Source organism: Coregonus lavaretus (genome assembly GCF_964263955.1).
Source record: "Coregonus lavaretus genome assembly, contig: HAP1_SCAFFOLD_711, whole genome shotgun sequence".
NCBI lineage: Eukaryota > Metazoa > Chordata > Actinopteri > Salmoniformes > Salmonidae > Coregonus > Coregonus lavaretus.
In genome coordinates, this window is record NW_028161764.1 from 1,423 (window position 1) to 26,554 (window position 25,132).

At 46.7% G+C, this 25,132-nt stretch overlaps 1 protein-coding gene across 1 annotated transcript in view; it reads right to left on the reverse strand.

The window, feature by feature from the left end:
• Positions 1 to 245: 245 nt before the first annotated feature.
• The window catches only part of LOC311120112 (rab-3A-interacting protein-like), a gene marked incomplete at its 3' end in the record, with an annotated part of 53,277 nt that continues 28,390 nt past the window's right edge, over positions 246 to 25,132 (reverse strand). The window contains exons 2-7 of the mRNA XM_084194726.1: positions 12,321 to 12,427; positions 11,410 to 11,688; positions 10,314 to 10,506; positions 3,162 to 3,257; positions 2,314 to 2,391; positions 246 to 449 (exon numbers count right to left, since the gene is read on the reverse strand). Of these exons, the coding sequence (XP_084050852.1) occupies positions 246 to 449; positions 2,314 to 2,391; positions 3,162 to 3,257; positions 10,314 to 10,506; positions 11,410 to 11,657 (819 nt within the window). The remainder of the gene's footprint in view (positions 450 to 2,313; positions 2,392 to 3,161; positions 3,258 to 10,313; positions 10,507 to 11,409; positions 11,689 to 12,320; positions 12,428 to 25,132) is intronic.

A 25,132-nucleotide genomic window follows, 5' to 3' on the forward strand; every position in this document is an offset into this window, starting at 1 on the left:
TGTGTGTGTGCGTTATGTCCGTGTGTGTTATGTCCATGCGTGTGTGTGTGTGTGTGTTACGTCCGTGTGTGTGTGTGTGTGTGTGTGCGTTACGTCCGTGTGTGTTATGTCCATGCGTGTGTGTGTGTGTGTGTGTGTGTGTGTTACGTCCGTGTGTGTGTGTGTGTGTGCGTTACGTCCGTGTGTGTGTGTGTGTGTGTGCGTTATGTCCGTGTGTGTTATGTCCATGCGTGTGTGATACCTACCTCTCTGCAGTCTCGTACGATGGGCTGTGTGACGCTCAGGTCCTGCCCGCTGCCCAGCATGGCGCTGCTGGTGCTTTTGTTGCGGCCGTGGCCCTTCTTGAAGGGGGCCTTGGAGCCCCCAGGAAGATCGTGACAGGGGGAGGTGGGGGACGTGGACAGGACCAAGGTCTTCAGGGCAGCCACCTCCGCCTGGAGCACATCAATCTGGGGGGAGGGGGGGAGGGGGGAGGGAGAGAGAGAGAGAGAGAGAGAGAGAGAGAGAGAGAGAGAGAGAGAGAGGGAGAGAGAGAGAGAGAGAGAAAGAAAGAGAGAGAGATGGAGAGAGAGAGAGAGAGAGGGAGAGCGAGAGAGAGAGAGAGAGAGAGAGAGAGAGAGAGAGAGAGAGAGAGAGAGAGCGAGAAAGAAAGAGAGAGAGAAAGAGAGAGAGAGAGAGATGGAGAGAGAGAGAGGGAGAGCGAGAAAGAAAGAGAGCGAAAGAGAGCGAGAGAGAGCGAGAGAGAGCGAGAGCGAGAGCGAGAGCGAGAGCGAGAGCGAGAGCGAGAGCGAGAGCGAGAGCGAGAGCGAGAGAGAGAGAGAGAGAGAGAGAGAGAGAGAGAGAGAGAGAGAGAGAGAGAGAGAGAGAGAGAGAGAGGAGGTGGAACATCACAGAAATAGGACTGATATAGATACAGGTCTATCTTCTGTCTTGTCTCATACTGTTGTATCAGGAACAGAGAGAGGAGAGGAACAGGTTTACATCACAAACATGACATGGTTATATCAGTATCTCATGGTCCAGGAATCTATTCAATTCATGTTTAAAATGAGCCTTTATCTATCAAGGTCCATTACGAAGAGTATCCCCTCTGTCACCATAGCAACCCAGGGACACTGTTCCAAAGACTTATACACTGAACTCACCGTTACTGTCAGACTGATATTATATGATCTACAGGACTGTTACTGTCAGACTGATATTATATGATCTACAGGACTGTTACTGCCAGACTGATATTATATGATCTACAGGACTGTTACTGCCAGACTGATATTATATGATCTACAGGACTGTTACTGCCAGACTGATATTATATGATCTACAGGACTGTTACTGTCAGACTGATATTATATGATCTACAGGACTGTTACTGTCAGACTGATATTATATGATCTACAGGACTGTTACTGTCAGACTGATATTATATGATCTACAGGACTGTTACTGCCAGACTGATATTATATGATCTACAGGACTGTTACTGTCAGACTGATATTATATGATCTACAGGACTGTTACTGTCAGACTGATATTATATGATCTACAGGACTGTTACTGTCAGACTGATATTATATGATCTACAGGACTGTTACTGCCAGACTGATATTATATGATCTACAGGACTGTTACTGTCAGACTGATATTATATGATCTACAGGACTGTTACTGTCAGACTGATATTATATGATCTACAGGACTGTTACTGTCAGACTGATATTATATGATCTACAGGACTGTTACTGTCAGACTGATATTATATGATCTACAGGACTGTTACTGTCAGACTGATATTATATGATCTACAGGACTGTTACTGTCAGACTGATATTATATGATCTACAGGACTGTTACTGCCAGACTGATATTATATGATCTACAGGACTGTTACTGTCAGACTGATATTATATGATCTACAGGACTGTTACTGTCAGACTGATATTATATGATCTACAGGACTGTTACTGTCAGACTGATATTATATGATCTACAGGACTGTTACTGCCAGACTGATATTATATGATCTACAGGACTGTTACTGCCAGACTGATATTATATGATCTACAGGACTGTTACTGCCAGACTGATATTATATGATCTACAGGACTGTTACTGCCAGACTGATATTATATGATCTACAGGACTGTTACTGCCAGACTGATATTATATGATCTACAGGACTGTTACTGTCAGACTGATATTATATGATCTACAGGACTGTTACTGTCAGACTGATATTATATGATCTACAGGGCCATAGTCATGTAGATACAGTAGTACAGCCATTGTGGATGTGAAAGGTTCAGTCCTCACCTTGCCCAGAGCTTCCTTCAGCTGCTTCTCAGCCGTGGACTGTTTGATGTTGGCCTCACGCACCATCTTGTGAGCTTCCTGTAAGAAGGCACGAGACGTTAGACCCACAATGCACCACTCATCGCCCTGACCTCTAACCCCAACCGACTCCTCACACAATACTACACACAAAACAGAGAACCCAACACAAGCCAAGACAACCTGAGTCAGAGTCACAGAGAGCACCCAACACCCAGAGACAAGCAGGTTAGAGGCTTTACAAACTAACAAACAGAGCTTTGAAAACAGGAGAGAGAGGAGACAGAGAGAGAGGAGAAAGAGAGAGAGGAGACAGAGAGAGAGAGGAGACAAAGAGAGAGGAGGCGGACAGAGAGAGAGAGAGAGGAGAAAGAGGAGACAGCGAGAGGAGGCGGGGAGAGGAGGCAGGGAGAGAGGAGACAGAGAGAGAGGAGACAGAGAGAGAGGAGGCAGACAAAGAGAGAGGAGGCAGACAGAGACAGAGAGGAGGCAGAGAGAGAGGAGACAGAGAGAGAGAGGAGACAGAGAGAGACGAGACAGAGAGAGAGGAGACAGAGAAAGAGAGAGGAGAAAGAGGAGACAGAGAGAGGAGGCAGGGAGAGGAGGCAGGGAGAGAGAGAGGAGACTGAGACAGAGCGAGAGAGGAGACAGAGAGAGAGAGAGGAGGCAGAGAGAGAGCGTGAGAGAGGACACAGAGAGAGCGAAGAGAGCGAAGAGGGAAACTGTTAATCTAACTACGTAAGAGAAGGGAGGAGTGAAGCCAAACACTTTGATGACAAGGAGGGCAGTCTCAGTGTTTCTGGGGGGATGATTTAGCCGGTCGGACCAACCTCAAACAGGCTAGCAGTGAGCTCCTCCAGTTCCTGGCCCAGCTGATCCCTGACTTTAGAAAGCCTTTCACACTCCTCGTCTTTTAACTTAAGATCCTTTAGAAATGAAAAATGAAACGGAAAAACACGACACAAACAAAAAAATGATGAACAAATGAATATAAATATAATGATGTCTTAATAATAATGACAAACAAAGGAAAATCAAATGTGCTTTATTTTAGCAGCCGGAATAAAATGAAACAAATCAAAATGTTGTGAAATGTAGCGTGACTTAGTGTGTGTGAATGTTGTAGGTGTGTGTAGACTTCTTATCACAGGCATGTATTGTAAACACACACACACACACACACACAGTTCAGTTGACAGCAGGCCAAGTTTCGATGTATGAAATCAAAAAGTTTATATTACCCTAATAATAATATATTACCCTGTACAGTAAATGTATTCCAGAGCAATACAATACTTGGTTAGTTACAAAACATGGACATACACTACCGGTCAAAACGTTTTACAATAGCTACTCATTCAAGGGTTTTTCTTTATTTTTACTATTTTCTACATTGTAGAATAATAGTGAAGACATCAAAACTATGGAATAACACATATGGAATCATGTAGTAACCCAAAAATTTTTAAACAAATCAAAATATATTTTATATTTGAGATTCTTCAAATAGCCACCCTTTGCCTTGATGACAGCTTTGCACACTCTTGGCATTCTCTCAACCAGCTTCACTTGGAATGCTTTTCCAACAGTCTTGAAGGAGTTCCCACATACGCTGAGCACTTGTTGGCTGATTTTCCTTCACTCTACGGTCCGATTCATCCCAAACCATCTCAATTTGGTTGAGGTCGGGGGGTTGTGGAGGCCAGGTCATCTGATGCAGCACTCCATCACTCTCCTTCTTGGTAAAATAGCCCTTACACAGCCTGGAGGTGTGTCAGGTCATTGTCCTGTTGAAAAACTAATGATAGTCCCAATAAGCCCAAACCAGATGGGATGGCGTATCGCTGCAGAATGCTGTGGTAGCCATGCTGGTTAAGTGTGCCTTGAATTCTAAATAAATCACAGACAGTGTCACCAGCAAAGCACCCCCACACCATAACACCACCTCCTCCATGCTTTACGGTGGGAAATACACATGCGGAGATCATCCGTTCACCCACACTGCGTCTCGCAAAGACACTGCGGTTGGAACCAAAAATCTCCAATTTGGACTCCAGACCAACGGACACATTTCTACCGGTCTAATGTCCATTGCTCGTGTTTCTTGGCCCAAGCAAGTCTCTTCTTCTTATTGGTGTCCTTTAGTAGTGGTTTCTTTGCAGCAATTCGACCATGAAGGCCTGATTCACACAGTCTCCTCTGAACAGTTGATGTTGAGATGTGTCTGTTGCTTGAACTCTGTGAAGCATTTATTTGGGCTGCAATTTCTGAGGCTGGTAACTCTAATGAACTTATCCTCTGCAACAGAGGTAACTCTGGGTCTTCCTTTCCTGTGGCGGTCCTCATGAGAGCCAGTTTCATCATAGCGCTTGATGGTTTTTGCGACTGCACTTAAAGAAACTTTCAAAGTTCATGAAATGTTCCGTATTGACTGACCTTTATGTATTAAAGTAATGATGGACTGTCGTTTCTCTTTGCTTATTTGAGCTGTTCTTGCCATAATATGGACTTGGTCTTTTACCAAATATGGCTCTCTTCTGTATACCCCCCTACCTTGTCACAACACAACTGATTGCCTCAAAGACATTAAAGAATTAAAGAAATTCCACAAATTAACTTTTAAGAAGGCACACCTGTTAATTGAAATACATTCCAGGTGACTACCTCATGAAGCAGGTTGAGAGAATGCCAAGAGTGTGCAAAGCTGTCATCAAAGCAAAGGGTGGCTATTTGAAGAATCTCAAATATAAAATATATTTTGATTTGTTAAAACATTTAACTTTTTTGGTTACTACATGATTCCATATGTGTTATTTCATAGTGTTGATGTCTTCACTATTACTCTACAATGTAGAAAATAGTAGAAATAAAGAAAAACCCTTGAATGAGTAGGTGTTCTAAAACTTTTGACCGGTAGTGTATACTGTAGGCTGTATAAACTGGGTGTTGTCCATATATAAATATCTCTGTGTCCACTAGACCTGCAGCGTCTTGTCAGTAAACATACCATTATAGTGATCCTACGCCCACCAATACCCACATACTGATGCAGTAGCGGTTGTTCACACACACACACACACAGAGTTTACTAGTCCTCTCCTGTGGCGAGGTGACACGTCTTGACACATTGTTAACACACCCAGTTGTTAAATAACACAGACAGCCTCAGCTTTCCAGGGCCTGACCAATACAACAGGACAGATACTAGAGGTATTCTACACCATGGTAAACAACAGGACAGATACTAGAGGTATTCTACACCATGGTAAACAACAGGACAGATACTAGAGGTATTCTACACCATGGTAAACAACAGGACAGATACTAGAGGTATTCTACACCATGGTAAACAACAGGACAGACACTAGAGGTATTCTACACCATGGTAAACAACAGGACAGATACTAGAGGTATTCTACACCATGGTAAACAACAGGACAGACACTAGAGGTATTCTACACCATGGTAAACAACAGGACAGATACTAGAGGTATTCTACACCATGGTAAACAACAGGACAGACACTAGAGGTATTCTACACCATGGTAAACAACAGGACAGACACTAGAGGTATTCTACACCATGGTAAACAACAGGACAGACACTAGAGGTATTCTACACCATGGTAAACAACAGGACAGACACTAGAGGTATTCTACACCATGGTAAACAACAGGACAGATACTAGAGGTATTCTACACCATGGTAAACAACAGGACAGATACTAGAGGTATTCTACACCATGGTAAACAACAGGACAGATACTAGAGGTATTCTACACCATGGTAAACAACAGGACAGATACTAGAGGTATTCTACACCATGGTAAACAACAGGACAGATACTAGAGGTATTCTACACCATGGTAAACAACAGGACAGATACTAGAGGTATTCTACACCATGGTAAACAACAGGACAGATACTAGAGGTATTCTACACCATGGTAAACAACAGGACAGATACTAGAGGTATTCTACACCATGGTAAACAACAGGACAGATACTAGAGGTATTCTACACCATGGTAAACAACAGGACAGATACTAGAGGTATTCTACACCATGGTAAACAACAGGACAGATACTAGAGGTATTCTACACCATGGTAAACAACAGGACAGATACTAGAGGTATTCTACACCATGGTAAACAACAGGACAGACACTAGAGGTATTCTACACCATGGTAAACAACAGGACAGACACTAGAGGTATTCTACACCATGGTAAACAACAGGACAGACACTAGAGGTATTCTACACCATGGTAAACAACAGGACAGACACTAGAGGTATTCTACACCATGGTAAACAACAGGACAGACACTAGAGGTATTCTACACCATGGTAAACAACAGGACAGACACTAGAGGTATTCTACACCATGGTAAACAACAGGACAGATACTAGAGGTATTCTACACCATGGTAAACAACAGGACAGACACTAGAGGTATTCTACACCATGGTAAACAACAGGACAGATACTAGAGGTATTCTACACTATGGTAAACAACAGGACAGACACTAGAGGTATTCTACACCATGGTAAACAACAGGACAGATACTAGAGGTATTCTACACCATGGTAAACAACAGGACAGATACTAGAGGTATTCTACACCATGGTAAACAACAGGACAGATACTAGAGGTATTCTACACCATGGTAAACAACAGGACAGACACTAGAGGTATTCTACACCATGGTAAACAACAGGACAGATACTAGAGGTATTCTACACTATGGTAAACAACAGGACAGACACTAGAGGTATTCTACACCATGGTAAACAACAGGACAGATACTAGAGGTATTCTACACCATGGTAAACAACAGGACAGATACTAGAGGTATTCTACACCATGGTAAACAACAGGACAGATACTAGAGGTATTCTACACCATGGTAAACAACAGGACAGATACTAGAGGTATTCTACACCATGGTAAACAACAGGACAGATACTAGAGGTATTCTACACCATGGTAAACAACAGGACAGACACTAGAGGTATTCTACACCATGGTAAACAACAGGACAGATACTAGAGGTATTCTACACCATGGTAAACAACAGGACAGATAGAGGTATTCTACACCATGGTAAACAACAGGACAGACACTAGAGGTATTCTATACCATGGTAAACAACAGGACAGATACTAGAGGTATTCTACACCATGGTAAACAACAGGACAGACACTAGAGGTATTCTACACCATGGTAAACAACAGGACAGATACTAGAGGTATTCTACACCATGGTAAACAACAGGACAGATACTAGAGGTATTCTACACCATGGTAAACAACAGGACAGACACTAGAGGTATTCTACACCATGGTAAACAACAGGACAGATACTAGAGGTATTCTACACCATGGTAAACAACAGGACAGACACTAGAGGTATTCTACACCATGGTAAACAACAACAACAAGCAGAGGCCTCTCAACAAGCATCTGGAAGGATAAACTCCCACTCCTTTGGCTTGGCTGGCTGGGGCCTTTTTATTGTGACTGGTTTTCAATGGCTCAGATTAGTAGTGGGAGCTGGCTTATGGCATACACACACGTCTGGACGGGGCTCCCTCTCTCTCATCAAACACAAGGTCATTGTCATGCCGACAGAGGCAGAAGGTTGAGAGTAGTAGTAGTAGTTGAGAGTAGTGATCAAAGGAGGAAGTGGAGGGAGAAGGTAGATAGTAGTTCTCTCTCTCCCTCTCCCTCCCTCCCTCCCTCCCTCCCTCCCTCCCTCCATGGGAAACGTATGTTAACATTGCCAAAGCAAGTGAAGTAGATAGTAAACAAAAGTTAAATAAACAATAAATATTAACAGTAAACATTACACTCAGAAGTTCCAAAAGAATAAAGACATTTCAAATGTCATATAATGTCTATATACAGTGTTGTAACAATGTGCAAATAGTTAAAGTACAAATGGGAAAATAAATAAACATAAATATGGGTTGTATTTACAATGGTGTTTGTTCTTCACTGGTTGCCCTTTTCTTGTGGCAACAGGTCACAAATCTTGCTGCTGTGATGGCACACTGTGGTTTTTCACCCAGTAGATAAGGGAGTTTATCAAAATTGGGTTTGTTTTTTAATTCTATGTGGATCGCTGTAATCTGAGGGAAATATGTGTCTCTAATATGGTCATACATTTGGCAGGAGGTTAAGAAGTGCAGCTCAGTTTCCACCTCATTTTGTGGGCAATGTGCACATAGCCTGTCTTCTCTTGAGAGCCAGGTCTGCCTACGGCGGCCTTTCTCAATAGCAAGGCTATGCTCACTGAGTCTGTACATAGTCAAAGCTTTCCTTAAGTTTGGGTCAGTCACAGTGGTCAGGCCACTGTCTACTCTCTGTTTAGAGCCAAATAGCATTCTAGTTTGCTCTGTTTTTTTGTTTGTTCTATCCAATGTGTCAAGTAATTCTCTTTTTGTTTTCTCATGATTTGGTTGGGTCTAATTGTGTTGTTGTTGTTGTTGTCCTGGGGCTGTGTGGGGTCTGTTTGTGTTTGTGAACAGAGCCCCAGGACCAGCTTACTTAGGGGACTCTTCTCCAAGTTCATCTCTCTGTAAGTGATGGCTTTGTTATGGAAGGTTTGGGAATCGCTTCCTTTTAAGTGGTTATAGAATTTAACGGCTCTTTTCTGGATTTTGATAATTAGCGGGTATTGGCCTAATTCTGCTCTGCATGCATTATTTGGTGTTTTACGTTGTACACGGAGGATATTTTTGCAGAATTCTGCATCGCTCTCGCTCTCTCTCTCGTCTTGCATCTTTCTCCCTCTCTCTCTCTCTCTCCATCTCTCACACATCCCTGCTCTGAGCAGCAGGACTGAGAGAGACAGAATGTGGGTGCAACTGGCAGCTGCGTCTCTCTCACACACCATTTGATTTCAGAGATTTCTAAATCAGGCAGTGAGATGAGGCCTGTGGCCTGAACTCTGTCTGGCACACCAGTGTAGAGAGGGAGAGTTAGAATGCTTTAGAAGAAACACGCAGAGGTCAAAACAACAACAACAACAACGTTTGAAGCACAAGTGGATAATTGACACATGACAAAAACTCCTGTTTGTGGCTCTAATATGCTGCTCTGATTGAAGCTGAATGAAGAGGCTGAATGGAGAGGCTGAATGAAGAGGCTGAATGGAGAGGCTGAATGGAGAGGCTGAATGAAGAGGCTGCATGGAGAGGCTGAATGGAGAGGCTGAATGAAGAGGCTGAATGGAGAGGCTGAATGGAGAGGCTGAATGAAGAGGCTGAATGGAGAGGCTGAATGAAGAGGCTGAATGGAGAGGCTGCATGAAGAGGCTGCATGAAGAGGCTGCATGAAGAGGCTGCATGAAGAGGCTGCATGAAGAGGCTGAATAAAGAGGCTGAATAAAGAGGCTGAATGGAGAGGCTGAATGGAGAGGCTGAATGGAGAGGCTGAATGGAGAGGCTGAATGAAGAGGCTGAATGAAGAGGCTGAATGAAGAGGCTGAATGAAGAGGCTGAATGAAGAGGCTGAATGAAGAGGCTGAATGAAGAGACTGATAATAACATGGTAAAATGGAGAGGATCATCAGACTGAGCAAAGCACTGTTCCTGTAGAATCACTGGTCTACCAATCACCTGGCCTGCTCAGGCCCAACACGCCCACTCAGACTCTGGTTAAGAGACAGTGGGAGTTCTCACTCATCAGAGGTGGCTGGAGAAAGCAGCATTCAGGAGCGGTGGGTTAGAAATAAACATTGGCAAGGGGCTTGTGGTGTAATTTCAGAGAACACAGGAGGAGATAACAACATGTTGTTCCCTGCCGCTGAATTCAACATGGCTGCTTTGATCAGAAGAGGAGGAGGAGGAGAACCACACAATCCTTCTGCATGGAGTTCACTCCATTATCAACTAGAAGAGGCACACAGCCAGAGAGATACACATGCCATGGGGACAGTGTGTGTGTGTGTGTGTGTGTGTGTGTGTGTGTGTTCTCTTACCCTCTGTGCCTTGGATAGCTCTTCCTTCATTCTCTCATTGCCTTTCTCTCTGATCTCCATGACTGAGGGGCTGCGGAGGTGGGACAGGCTGTCATTGGTCAGACCCAGAGACTCCTCCCCTTCCTCTCCAGACAGGAACACCCCCTCTGCTGACTCCGCCTCTGACCGGGCGGGGGGTTCCAACCCCGGAACACTGCAAGGAATCATGGGTAAACTAATGTAAGCGTATAGGAGGGTTGACTGATTACTACAGGGATCAATCAGTCATCATTGAGCAGTACTATTGACTGTTAACTTAGTGTTGACAATGATCCAGCTATCATTACCTGGTTGGTCATTTTTAGCTGAGTCAGCATGTTTTTATGTATGAATTAGCATCCCAGTGGCTAGCTATCAATAGTACGTTTTAAGTGTCAATGATCACCACCTAGTGGAACCCTTCACTTTTATGATTACATTGCCTGGTTAATGTAGCTCAGTTGATAGAGCATGGCGTTTGCAACGCCAGGGTTGTGGGTTCGATTCCCACAGGGGGTATGAAAAAATAATAAAAGTATAATAATAATGTGACTAACTGTAAGTCGCTCTGGATAAGAGCGTCTGCTAAATGACTAAAATGTAAATGTAAATGTTAATACCAACTGCACTGTGTAAAGAGATCCTAGCAAAAATCTGGAATTCATTTCAAACAGTTTCACCCGCTAGGATTTGTGTTCGATCTTCAAGGTCTTTCTCTAGTATCTCTTCACATTGTGGTTGTCATGGGCCAGGTAACATCTCTTCACATTGTGGTTGTCATGGGCCAGGTAACATCTCTTTACATTGTGGTTGTCATGGGCCAGGTAACATCTCTTTACATTGTGGTTGTCATGGGCCAGGTAACATCTCTTTACATTGTGGTTGTCATGGGCCAGGTAACATCTCTTTACATTGTGGTTGTCGTGGGCCAGGTAACATCTCTTCACATTGTGGTTGTCATGGGCCAGGTAATATCTCTTCACATTGTGGTTGTCATGGGCCAGGTAATATCTCTTTATATTGTGGTTGTCATGGGCCAGGTAATGTAAGTGTTTCTCCAGGAGGGTTTCTTCATTACCTTCCATTGTGGGGCTCTGTGCTGCCCAGTAGCCTAGGGGCAGAGTAGATGGGCTGGGTGGGCAGCTGGTCGGCTCGCAGGGCGTTGGGGGGGCAGGAGCTGGAGCTGAGGGAGGGGGTACGGTACAGGGTACTGGAAGGGGCGCTGGGACATTGGGGTCTGGTGTCGGAGGTCAATCCGTGGAGGTCAGGGGTGGTGGGCGACGCCAAGTTGACCTCATGGAAGCCTTCAAGGGGTTCGCTGGCCATAGCCCTGCAGCTACAGTCATCATACACCTTCCTGAGGAGAGGGAGGGGAGGGGAGGGGAGGGGAGGGGAGGGGAGGAGAGGAGAGGAGAGGAGAGGAGAGGAGAGGAGAGGAGAGGAGAGGAGAGGAGAGGAGAGGAGAGGAGACATGATTAAAAAGAACTCAAAAAGATTACTTTGTTTGGATCAATCAGAGACATTCATACTAGCCTGCATCCACACAGATCTAATTGTGCTGGGTAGATGAGACGATCCCTATTCAAATATTTAAATCAGAGTACCCACAGCAGGAAGAGTATCAGTGTTTGAATAACAGGTGTGGACTGTGGAGTAGCTGGTTAAACATTAGTCTGTAGACTGTCTCCCGCTTCAGCCCCAGCAGAGACAGCAGACCGCCAGGCCACTGCTCCAGTCAGTGAGGGCTGAGATTAAATAGGTCATTCAGGGGAATGGTTACAGACAGTAACAGGCCAGTCTCTCTGAGAGGAAATCTAACGTGTGCCTGAGGAAGTTAGTGTTCACATTCAAACTGAAGGCTTAGCTAGCCTTCACAACTAAAGAACTGATTCCACCGGATTATGCCAAACTGTTTCATTCGATAAGCTGTTTCATTCATTCATTCATTCATTCATTTAGCTGAATTGAAAGCAACAGGTTTGAACCTACCATTATGATGAATGTGTGTGTATTTAAAAGCTGATGATCTGATTGTTTGTGTAGTGGTTCCTTCTCTTCAGTCAGGATAGCCTGAGTCCTCCAACACTGGGTTACTGCTGCAAGAGAAGACAAGAGAGGAAGAGAGAGTTAGCTACTGTTGGTGAGCTGAAATATTAGGAACAGCTTGGACAACAGCTTGGACAACAGCTTGGACAACAGCTTGGAGATCTTGCCAGGGTTAGTTAGATATAACCCTTTACATTCGTACCCGTATACGGGTTGAAAATGGCAGATTTGGACACTAATAAGCAGTAGCTTTACAGGACCATGCTATACATGACGTCAGACCTCTGGCTCTGTGCTTCACAGCTCTGTATGAGTTTTGACTGACAGACGTTCTGAACTGGAGCACCACAACGTGACAAGAAATTGCCCCCATCCCTCCCGGTAATTGGTCAACTTTTACACATTTGTTGTTGTCTGAGTGAGGGAAATGCTGTAAATTACGAGGACTCAATGTATTTTGAAAGATGAGACGTTGAGGATTGTAACAAATACCACTTTGATGACATACAAGGAAGCCAAACACCTGTGAGTCCAAATGTGCACTTCACATTTCCATTTCATAAAACTCATGTTACACAGTGTATTCAGACCCCTTGACTTTTTCCACATTTTGTTATGTTACAGCCTTATTCTAAAATGGATTGAATACAAAATATTCCTCAGCAATCTACACACAATACCCCATAATGACAAAGCGAAAACAGGTTTAAAAAAAAACAGAAATACCTTATTTACATAAGTATTCAGACCCTTTGCTATGAGACTCGAAATTGAGCTCAGATGCATCCTGTTTCCATTAATCATCCTTGAGATGTTTCTACAACTTGATTGGAGTCCACCTGTGGTAAATTCAATTGATTGGACATGATTTGGAAAGGTACACACTTGTCTATATAAGGTCAGTTGACAGTGCATATCAGAGCAAAAACCAGGCCATGAGGTCGAAGGAATTGTCCGTAGAGCTCCGAGACAGGATTGTGTCGAGGCACAGATCTGGGGAAGGGTACCAAAAAATGTCTGCAGCATTGAAGGTCCCCAAGAACACAGTGGCCTCCATCATTCTGAAATGGAAGAAGTTTGGAACCACCAAGGCTCTTCCTAGAGCTGGCCGCCTGGCCAAACTGAGCAATCGGGGGAGCGGGGCCTTGGTCAGGGAGGTGACTAAGAACCTGATGGTCACTCTGACAGAGCTCTAGAGTTCCTCTGTGGAGATGGGAGAACCTTCCAGAGGGACAACCATCTCTGCAGCACTCCACCAATCAGGCCTTTATGGTAGAGTGGCCAGACGGAAGCCACTCCTCAGTAAAAGGCACATGAAAGTCCGCTTGGAGTTTGCCAAAAGGCACCTAAAGACTATCAGAACATGAAAAACAAAATTCCACCAAGATTCAACTCTTTGGCCTGAAAGCCAAGCGTCACATCTGAAGGAAACCTGGCACCATCCCTCCCGTGAAGCATGTTGGTGGCAGCATCATGCTGTGGGGATGTTTTTCAGCGGCAGGGACTGGGAGACTAGTCAGGCTCGAGGGAAAGATGAACGGAGCAAAGTACAGAGAGATCCTTGATGAAAACCTGCTCCAGAGCGCTCAGGACCTCAGACTTGGGCGAAGGACCACCTTCCAACAGGACAGTGACCCTAAGCACACAGCCAAGACAACGCAGGAGTGGCTTCGGGACAAGTCTCTGAATGTCCTTGAGTGGCCCAGCCAGAGCCCAGACTTGAACCCGATTAAACATCTCTGGAAAGACCTGAAAGTAGCTGTGCAGCGACGCTCCTCATCCAACCTAACAGAGCTTGAGAGGATCTGCAGAGAAGAATGGGAGAAACTCCCCAAATACAGGTGTTCCAAGCTTGTAGCGTCATACCCAAGAAGATTCAAGGCTGTAATCACTGCCAAAGGTGCTTCAACAAATTACTGAGTAAACGGTCTGAATACTTATGTAAATGTGATATTTCATTAGTTTTTTTGTTGTTCTGAAGACCTGTTCTTGGTCATTATGGGGTATTGTGTGTAGATTGATGAGGGGAAAAAAAACAATTTAATCAATTTTAGAATAAGGCTGTAACCTAACAAAATGTGGAAAAATTCAAGGGGTCTGAATACTTTCCGAAGGCACTGTATACAGTGTCAATGTTTATGATTACTGTGTTTGATGTACAGTTCCAAGATGACATGGCGTCACACCCTGGGTGGTTCTGAACAGAATGAGCCTGTGTTTGTTTATTGTGAAGAACATTTGCCCGCAGAACACGCAATTGAATGCACTCGTGACTCCTATGCACACCAAAGTTATGATCGGTTTCCCTGAATTGCCTTGTGAAAGTCTAACACTAACATCATATTTTATAACTTAGCTAGTATGTTGGCAATAGTACAGTAAATGTAAAATGCACATAAAATCAACAGTGTAATGTTTGGATTTTATATAGGTATTCCTCCAAACTGTTCCATTTTAATTGCTACCATGGTTATGCATATGGTTTCTATATTTATTCTGTAAGAAACATCACAATGTAGCCCTATCCATATAGGCCAATTCCCTGGATGGTAAAGGGTTAACACTGTTGAATATTTTATTTAAGGCATGAGCAGGTGATTAATGGATTACAAAAAACTAACTGTAATCAGTTACCAGCAAACACATTGTAATCAGATTACAGATACTAGATAATTACTTCCAGGATTACTTTTAAGTTCAGAAATTATTGACAACACCTTTTGTTTTCTCAATGACATTCAAATCAGCATTGATAAAAGGCGCAAGTTTAAGTTTGTTCCGCCTGAGAGTTTGACCACCAGTCAGAGACCACTATGATGACACACCAAATGATGACCACCAATCAGAGACCACTATGATGACACACCAAATGATGACCACCAATCAGAGACCACTATGATGACACACCAAATGATGACCACCAATCAGAGACCACTATGATGACACACCAAATGATGACCACCAATCAGAGACCACTATGATGACACACCAAATGATGACCACCAATCAGAGACCACTATGATGACACACCAAATGATGACCACCAATCAGAGACCACTATGATGACACACCAAATGATGACCACAAATCAGAGACCACTATGATGACACACCAAATGTGTTTGATGGGTCGCGGGAAAAGAGCAGGAATAGGCTTTTGTAGGTCACAGTCCAAGCCATGTCTTCCAATGGTGCAACTGCTGTCGGCATCCAAAGATTATACATCCAATTTGAATAAACGCTTGGAGGTAAGGACGACAGCAGTGGTGTCGCCTACGGGGCGATACGGATATCACTTATTACTGATATCTACATGGAGCATTGGTGTGAATCACACTGCTGCTCTCTCATTTAGCTATTTGCGCCTTACGGATTGTGGTTGTTGTGGATGGCTGTTCAAGAACGTTTAAGCTGCCAATCAATCACTGTTTTTGCAACCAGTGGACGGCCAGTGAAATATGTGCTCTTGCAACAGCTGCATAGTGCGGATCCCAACCTAAACAGCCTGTGGAATAAAAGTGAGGGAGTTCCTCCCTTCTAAACTCCACTGTGACATTGTGCTCCATACTGTTAAAAAAACAGTTTAATTGAAGAAGACGACTGTGTCATGAGCCTCTCACTCCACCGGGTTACCACCTTAATTTTCTTCCACTCTGCTCACCACTCTCTCTACTCAGCCTAACTAGCTCCACCTGTCCCTGCTCTGCTCTGCTCTAATTACTCTGCCAGCTGCGCTGCATTACCCACTACCTCTCCCAGTATTTAAGGCCCTGTCTTTCAGCTCTCCGGTGTCAGATCGTCTGCAAAGCTCACACCCGGAACCTGTTTGCTCGCGCTTCTGGCTCACCCTGGTTTTGTGACCCCGGACCTGCCTGTATTTTTGGATACTCTTCTGCCCCAGGAGATCCAGACCTGCTTCTGCCATAACGACTCCTGACTACTCTTCAATCCCGGACTTCTGGACCACCCACCACCGGCTTCATAGGACGCATCGCTGCCACTGGGGGGGGCACAGACCCAGCACATTGGACGGGATCCCTGTTACCCCTGGAGCCTTCATTCACTCCCTACTTCCCTTTTCCCTTAAGTTTTAATAAACTTTCTGGTGTGACGCAATTGTGGTCCTCTGGTCGTCTGTCTGAACCGTGACAGTACGATCTGACCATTATGGACTCAGCGCACACTTTCCCCGACATGGAAACCGATGAGCATGAGCAGCAGTTCCAGCAGCAGCAACAACAACTCGCCATGATCATTCAACTCCTCACCAACCTTACCCCAGCCAGTCTGCCCACCAGCCCTGCCCCCGAGTTACCTGCCCCGGTCATTGCAGCCGCTGCTCCGGAACCCAAGATTGGAAACCCCGAGCGGTTCAACGGCGATTCAACCCAGGTCCGGCCATTCCTGACTAGCTGCCGACTTCAGTTCTCCTTGCAGCCAAGGACCTTCGCCACGGAGGGGGCTAAAGTTGGGTATGCCATCACTCACCTGACGGGCCGAGCTCGACTCTGGGGAACAGCAGAGTTCGAACGTCAAACCCCCGCATGTGCAACCTTCGACCTGTTTGCTGAGGAGATGCTGAAGGTGTTTGACCTGGATTCACCAACCGCAGAGGCGTCTCGTGAACTGTTCAGTATTCGACAAGGCAGACGTACAGTCGCAGACCATTCCATCGACTTCCGAACCCTGGCTAGACGAAGTTCTTGGAACACACCATCGTTGGTGGACGCGTTCTTCCATAGTTTGGCTGACTATATCAAGGACGAGTTGGTCTCCCATGAACTGCCTTCCACTCTTGATGAAGCCATCGCACTGACTGTCAGGATCGACAGAAGGATACAGACCCGTCGTCGTGAGAGGGGGCGCCAAGGTCCACCTACTACCGGCATTCGGAGAGATCCGACTGGGCTCCTGTCATCTACTGCCACTCACCCAGGTCAGCTTGATCAGTCTGAGCCTATGGAGATTGGGCGAGCCTCTCTCACTCCTGCAGAGCGCCAGCGCCGCTTCACCTCAAACCTCTGCCTCTATTGTGGAGGTGATGGACATCGTGTGGTAACCTGCCCTTTAAAGGGCCGAAGCTCACCGGGCATAGGGGGAGTCCGGTTGAGTTCAATGACCATCCAGTCCTCCGACCGCAAACCCCTGCTGCAAGTTCACCTCCGCCTCTCTGACTCAACTCACACCCTGGCTGCTCTGGTGGATTCTGGCGCCGAAGCCAACATAATGGACATCAAGCTGGCACGCCAACTGGGACTGGAGAACCTCCGTTTGACACCTCCTATTCCTGCCCGGGCACTGGACGGACACTTACTCGGATCGGTCACTCATGTCACGGCCCCGGTCTCGATGGGTCTGTCCGGAAACCATCAAGAAACTATCCAGTTTCACCTGCTCCCCTCTCCAGGCCAACCCCTCATCCTGGGTTACCCATGGCTCCGCCGGCACAACCCTCAGCTCGACTGGGTGACCGGGGTGATCAGGGAGTGGGGAGAGGACTGCCACCGAACCTGCCTGCTTGCTGCCGCACTACCCCCTCGGCCAGTACCTACTAACTCCGCTCCTGACCTCTCCAATGTCCCAGAATGCTACCATGGTCTCAGAGAGGTGTTTAACAAAGCAAGAGCCACATCTCTGCCCCCTCACCGACCGTACGACTGTGCCATCGACCTCCTCCCTGGAACAGCCCCTCCAAAGGGTCGTCTTTATTCGTTGTCTGCTCCTGAAAGAAAGTCCATGGAGGACTACATCAATGGCTCTCTGTCCGCAGGATTAATCCGTTCATCTTCATCTCCTGCTGGTGCTGGCTTCTTCTTTGTGGGGAAGAAGGACGGATCTCTTCGCCCCTGCATCGACTACAGGGGACTCAACGACATCACAGTGAAAAACCGTTACCCTCTGCCTCTGCTCACCTCTGCTTTTGAGTTGCTCCAGGGAGCCACTGTTTTTACCAAGTTGGATCTCAGAAACGCTTACCACCTAGTGCGGATCCGGGAGGGAGATGAATGGAAAACCGCATTCAATACACCAACAGGCCACTACGAGTATCTGGTTATGCCTTTTGGCCTCACCAATGCTCCTGCTGTGTTCCAGGCTCTAGTGAATGATGTACTGCGGGACATGTTAAACAAGTTTGTCTTCGTTTACCTGGATGACATCTTAATCTACTCCAGAAACCTGTCTGAACACACCCGCCATGTCCAGCAAGTCCTTCATCGTCTTCTGGAGAATTCCCTCTACGCCAAGGCAGAGAAATGTGAGTTTCACGTCAAGACAGTGGCCTTCCTGGGGTACATAGTGGCAGAGGGAAGTATCCAAATGGATCCTGCCAAAGTATCAGCAGTCACTTCATGGCCAGTTCCGGAGAACAGAAAGAAGCTGCAACAGTTTCTGGGGTTTGCTAACTTCTATAGAAAGTTTATCCGGAACTACAGTACCGTTGCTGCCCCTCTCACTGCTCTAACCAGCACCAAGCAACCCTTCACCTGGACCCCAGCAGCCGACAAAGCCTTCAGTACCCTCAAGGTGAGGTTCACCTCCGCTCCCATCCTCCAGATGCCTGATGTGGACCGGCAATTCATTGTGGAGGTGGACGCCTCGGATGTGGGAGTTGGTGCTGTGATTTCTCAGTGGGCTGCGGAGGATAGGAAGCTCCATCCCTGTGCCTTTTTCTCACGTCGGTTGTCCCCCTCTGAGTGCAATTACGACATAGGGAACCGTGAGCTGCTGGCTGTGAAGCTTGCCTTGGAGGAGTGGCGTCACTGGCTGGAGGGGTCCACCATTCCATTTCTCGTTTGGACCGATCATAAGAACTTGGAGTACATCCGCACGGCCAAACGGTTGAACTCCAGGCAGTCCCGCTGGGCCCTGTTCTTCACCAGGTTTAATTTCACTCTGTCATACCGGCCTGGATCACGTAACACCAAGCCAGACGCCCTCTCCCGTCAATTCCAGAAGGATGACACCCCCTCCAAGGACCCTGTGTCGATTCTGCCAAGTCCCTGCATCGTTGCAGCTCTGACCTGGGCTGTTGAGGAACAGGTGCTGGAGGCTCTCCGTAACCAGCCAGGTCCCAGCACTTGCCCAGCTGACCGCCTTTTTGTCCCCGAAGACCTGAGGTCCCAGGTCGTTCAGTGGGGACATGACTCCCGCCTAGCTTGTCACCCTGGCTCCACCCGCACTTACAACCTGCTCGCCCAGAGGTTCTGGTGGCCCTCTCTGAGAAAGGATGTACGGGAATTCGTCCAAGCCTGCCCCATCTGCAACCAACACAAGTCGTCCTGCCAGCCCCCAGCCGGATTGCTGCAGCCCCTGCCTGTGCCCAGACGTCCCTGGTCTCACATCGCCCTTGACTTTGTCACGGGGCTGCCCCCTTCAAGGGGCATGACCGTCATTCTCACCATAGTTGACCGTTTCAGCAAGATGGCACACTTCATTCCCCTCCCCAAGCTCCCAACCGCCAAGGAGACCGCCCAGGTGGTCCTGGAACACGTCTTCCGGATCCACGGACTGCCAAAGGATGTAGTTTCTGACCGTGGTCCACAATTCTCCTCCGCTTTTTGGAAGGAGTTCTGTCACCTGCTGGGAGCCACAGTCAGTCTGACTTCCGGATTCCATCCCCAATCCAATGGGCAGTCAGAGCGGGCTAATCAGGAGCTCGAGAAGGCACTGCGATGCATGACTTCACGCAACCCCCACTCCTGGTCGCAGCAATTGACATGGGTGGAGTACGCACACAATTCTCTGATCTGCGCTGCCATCGGTATGTCCCCTTTCCAATGTGTTTATGGATACCAGCCTCCTCTATTTGCCAGCCAGGAAGAGGAGGTTACTTGCCCATCTGCACTTGCTTTTGCCCGTCGATGTCGCCGCACCTGGTCACAAGCCCGAGCCACACTCCTCAGATCCGTTGCCAGCTACACTACCGGGGCCAACCGTCGGAGAATTCCTGCTCCCACCTACCATGTTGGTCAAAGGGTGTGGTTGTCATCGAAGAACCTGCCACTCAGGGTGGAGTCGCAGAAGCTGGCACCTCGGTTCATTGGCCCATTCCCTATCATAAGAGTGATTAGCCCAACTGCTGTCCGGCTCCAACTGCCTAATTCCCTGAGGGTGCACCCCACTTTCCATGTGTCTAAGATTAAGCCCATCCATGAGAGTCTGCTGGTCCCTGCTGCGCCTTGTCCTCCTCCTCCACGGCTCGTCGATGGTGGTCTGGTTTACACCGTCCGCCGCCTGCTTCGGTCCAGACGGAGGGGTAGGGGTCTCCAGTACCTCATTGACTGGGAGGGCTATGGACCTGAGGAAAGGACCTGGGTGCCAGCTAGTCGGATTGTGGATAGGACTCTCATCACCGCTTTCCACCAACGGCATCCTGATCAACCTGCAATCCGTAGGGGCCGCCCCAGAGGGGTCCCTAACCGTCCTGCCCGCTCGGCTTCCTGTCCTGTGCCTGATCCTGTCTCGGGACCTGTCCCATCTCCCGACCACGGCCCTCCGGCTTCCTCCGAGGATGAGGACGTTCACTCGGACCGTTCGGAGGAGTTCTAGCCCTCCTCCGGCTCCCCTCCTCCCGCCCGGCGTGGTGTTGCTCTTGGGACTTCTGGGGCCGTCCCTTGGGGGGGGGGTTCTGTCATGAGCCTCTCACTCCACCGGGTTACCACCTTAATTTTCTTCCACTCTGCTCACCACTCTCTCTACTCAGCCTAACTAGCTCCACCTGTCCCTGCTCTGCTCTGCTCTAATTACTCTGCCAGCTGCGCTGCATTACCCACTACCTCTCCCAGTATTTAAGGCCCTGTCTTTCAGCTCTCCGGTGTCAGATCGTCTGCAAAGCTCACACCCGGAACCTGTTTGCTCGCGCTTCTGGCTCACCCTGGTTTTGTGACCCCGGACCTGCCTGTATTTTTGGATACTCTTCTGCCCCAGGAGATCCAGACCTGCTTCTGCCATAACGACTCCTGACTACTCTTCAATCCCGGACTTCTGGACCACCCACCACCGGCTTCATAGGACGCATCGCTGCCACTGGGGGGGGCACAGACCCAGCACATTGGACGGGATCCCTGTTACCCCTGGAGCCTTCATTCACTCCCTACTTCCCTTTTCCCTTAAGTTTTAATAAACTTTCTGGTGTGACGCAATTGTGGTCCTCTGGTCGTCTGTCTGAACCGTGACAGACTGGTGCTTTATTGCTCAATATAATTTGTGCTGATTAAAATAAATATGTTTATAGGACTAACAGACACATGCTCAGACCTGCACACTTTTGACTAAACATCTGCAAATGATCAAGATATCAAAGATTCACTAACCAAAACATAAATAGGCCTACAGCATGCAGCATATGGTATACATTTTTCACGTGCAAATAGCACTTTTCGGTAGTGCTCAAAGTATGCCATTCCATGAGAGCAGCATTTATTATTAAACTCGAAGCTATTACCCAATCAGTCGTCCACGACAACAGAATCTTAAACAACAGAGTCGGCTAGTTAGTCTTTAGTTTCTGGGTTATGCTCAGGTAAAACTATTTGGCTAATCTATACTCCCATATTTTCAAGTCCTATTCTGAAAGATCAAGGGGTATTAAATGAATTGAAATGACTGTAAATCTGACAGACTTTGGATTTTAATGTAAAGATAAAATCAAATCAAATTTCATTTGTCACATGCACGTGTTTAGCAGATGTTATTGCGGGTGTAGCGAAATGCTTGTGCTTCTAGCTCCGACAGTGCAGTAATATCTAACAATTTCACAACATCTATATCCAATACACACAAATCTAGTAAGGAATGGAATTTAGGAATATATACATATATGGACAAGCAATGACAGAGCGGCATGGACTAAGATACAGTAGAATATTATAGAATAGAATACAGTATATACAGTGGGGAGAACAAGCATTTGATACACTGCTGATTTTGCAGGTTTTCCTACATACAAAGCATGTAGAGGTCTGTAATTTTGTATCATAGGTACACTTCAACTGTGAGAGACGGAATCTAAAACAAAAATCCAGAAAATCACATTGTATGATTTTTAAGTAATTAATTTGCATTTTATTGCATGACATAAGTATTTGATACATCAGAAAAGCAGAACTTAATATTTGGTACAGAAACCTTTGTTTGCAATTACAGAGATCATATGTTTCCTGTAGGTCTTAACCAGGTTTGCACACACTGCAGCAGGGATTTTGGCCCACTCCTCCATACAGACCTTCTCCAGATCCTTCAGGTTTCGGGGCTGTCGCTGGGCAATACGGACTTTCAGCTCCCTCCAAAGATGTTCTATTGGGTTCAGGTCTGGAGACTGGCTAGGCCACTCCAGGACCTTGAGATGCTTCTTACGGAGCCACTCCTTAGTTGCCCTGGCTGTGTGTTTCGGGTCGTTGTCATGCTGGAAGACCCAGCCACGACCCATCTTCAATGCTCTTACTGAGGGAAGGAGGTTGTTGGCCAAGATCTCGCGATACATGGCCCCATCCATCCTCCCCTCAATACGGTGCAGTCGTCCTGTCCCCTTTGCAGAAAAGCATCCCCAAAGAATGATGTTTCCACCTCCATGCTTCACGGTTGGGATGGTGTTCTTGGGGTTGTACTCATCCTTCTTCTTCCTCCAAACACGGCGAGTGGAGTTTAGACCAAAAAGCTCTATTTTTGTCTCATCAGACCACATGACCTTCTCCCATTCCTCCTCTGGATCATCCAGATGGTCATTGGCAAACTTCAGACGGGCCTGGACATGCGCTGGCTTGAGCAGAGGGACCTTGCGTGTGCTGCAGGATTTTAATCCATGACGGCGTAGTGCGTTACTAATGGTTTTCTTTGAGACTGTGGTCCCAGCTCTCTTCAGGTCATTGACCAGGTCCTGCCGTGTAGTTCTGGGCTGATCCCTCACCTTCCTCATGATCATTGATGCCCCACGAGGTGAGATCTTGCATGGAGCCTCAGACCGAGGGTGATTGACCGTCATCTTGAACTTCTTCCATTTTCAAATAATTGCGCCAACAGTTGTTGCCTTCTCACCAAGCTGCTTGCCTATTGTCCTGTAGCCCATCCCAGCCTTGTGCAGGTCTACAATGTTATCCCTGATGTCCTTACACAGCTCTCTGGTCTTGGCCATTGTGGAGAGGTTGGAGTCTGTTTGATTGAGTGTGTGGACAGGTATCTTTTATACAGGTAACGAGTTCAAACAGGTGCAGATAATACAGGTAATGAGTGGAGAACAGGAGGGCTTCTTAAAGAAAAACTAACAGGTCTGTGAGAGCCGGAATTCTTACTGGTTCGTAGGTGATCAAATACTTATGTCATGCAATAAAATGCAAATTACTTACTTAAAAATCATACAATGTGATTTTCTGGATTTTTGTTTTAGATTCCGTCTCTCACAGTTGAAGTGTACCTATGATAAAAATTACAGACCTCTACATGCTTTGTAAGTAGGAAAAGCTGCAAAATCGGCAGTGTATCAAATACTTGTTCTCCCCACTGTACATATGAGATGAGTAGTGCAAGATATGTTAACATTATTAAAGTGACTAGTGTTCCATTTCTTAAAGTGGCCAGTGATTTCAATAGGCAGCAGCAGCCTCTAATGTGTTAGTGATGGCTATTTAACAGTCTGATGGCCTTGAAATAGAAGCTGTTTTTCATTCTCTCGGTCCCAGCTTTGATGCACCTGTACTGACCTCACCCTTTGAATGATAGCAGGGTGAACAGGCAGTGGCTCGGGTGGTTGATGTCCTTGATGATCTTTTTGGCCTTCCTGTGACATTGGGTGCTGTAGGTGTCTTGGAAGGCGGGTAGTTTGCCCCTGGTAATGCGTTCGGCAGACCGCACCACCCTCTGGAGAGCCCTGCGGTTACGGGCGGTGCAGTTGCCGTACCAGGCGGTGATACAGCCCGACAGGATGCTCTCAATTGTGCATCTGTAAAAGTTTGTGATGGTTTTAGGTGCCAAGCCAAATTTCTTCAGCCTCCTGAGGTTGAAGAGGCACTGTCTGCGTGGGTGGACCATTTCAGTTTGTCAGTGATGTGTACGCCAAGGAACTTGAAGCTTTCCACCTTCTCCACTGCGGTCCCGTCAATGTGGATAGGGGGGTGCACCCTCTGCTGTTTCCTGAAGTCCACGACCATTTCCTTTGTTTTGTTGATGTTGAGTGAGAGGTTATTTTCCTGGCACCACACTCCCAGAGCCCTCACCTCCTCCCTGTAGGCGGTCTCGTCATTGTTGGTAATCAAGCCTACTACTGTTGTGTCATCTGCAAACTTGATGATTGAGTTGGAGGCGTGCTTGGCCACACAGTCATGGGTGAACAGGGAATACAGGAGGGGGCTGAGCACGCACCAGTTGCACAGGGCGAGGTTCAGACCAAGGGCCTCAAACTTAATGATGAGCTTGGAGAGTACTATGGTGTTGAATGCTGAGCTATAGTCAATGAACAGCATTCTTACATAGGTATTCCTCTTGTCCAGATGGAATAGGGCAGTGTGCAGTGTGATGGTGATTGCATCATCTGTGGATCTATTGGGGCGGTAAGCAAATTGAAGTGGGTCTAGGGTGACAGGTAAGGTAGAGGTGATATGATCCTTGACTAGTCTCTCAAAGCACTTCATGATGACAGAGGTGAGTGCTACGGGACGATAGCCATTTAGTTCAGTTACCTTTGCTTTCTTGGGTACAGGAACAATGGTGGCCATCTTGAAGCATGTGGGGACAGCAGACTGAGAAAGGGAGAGATTGAATATG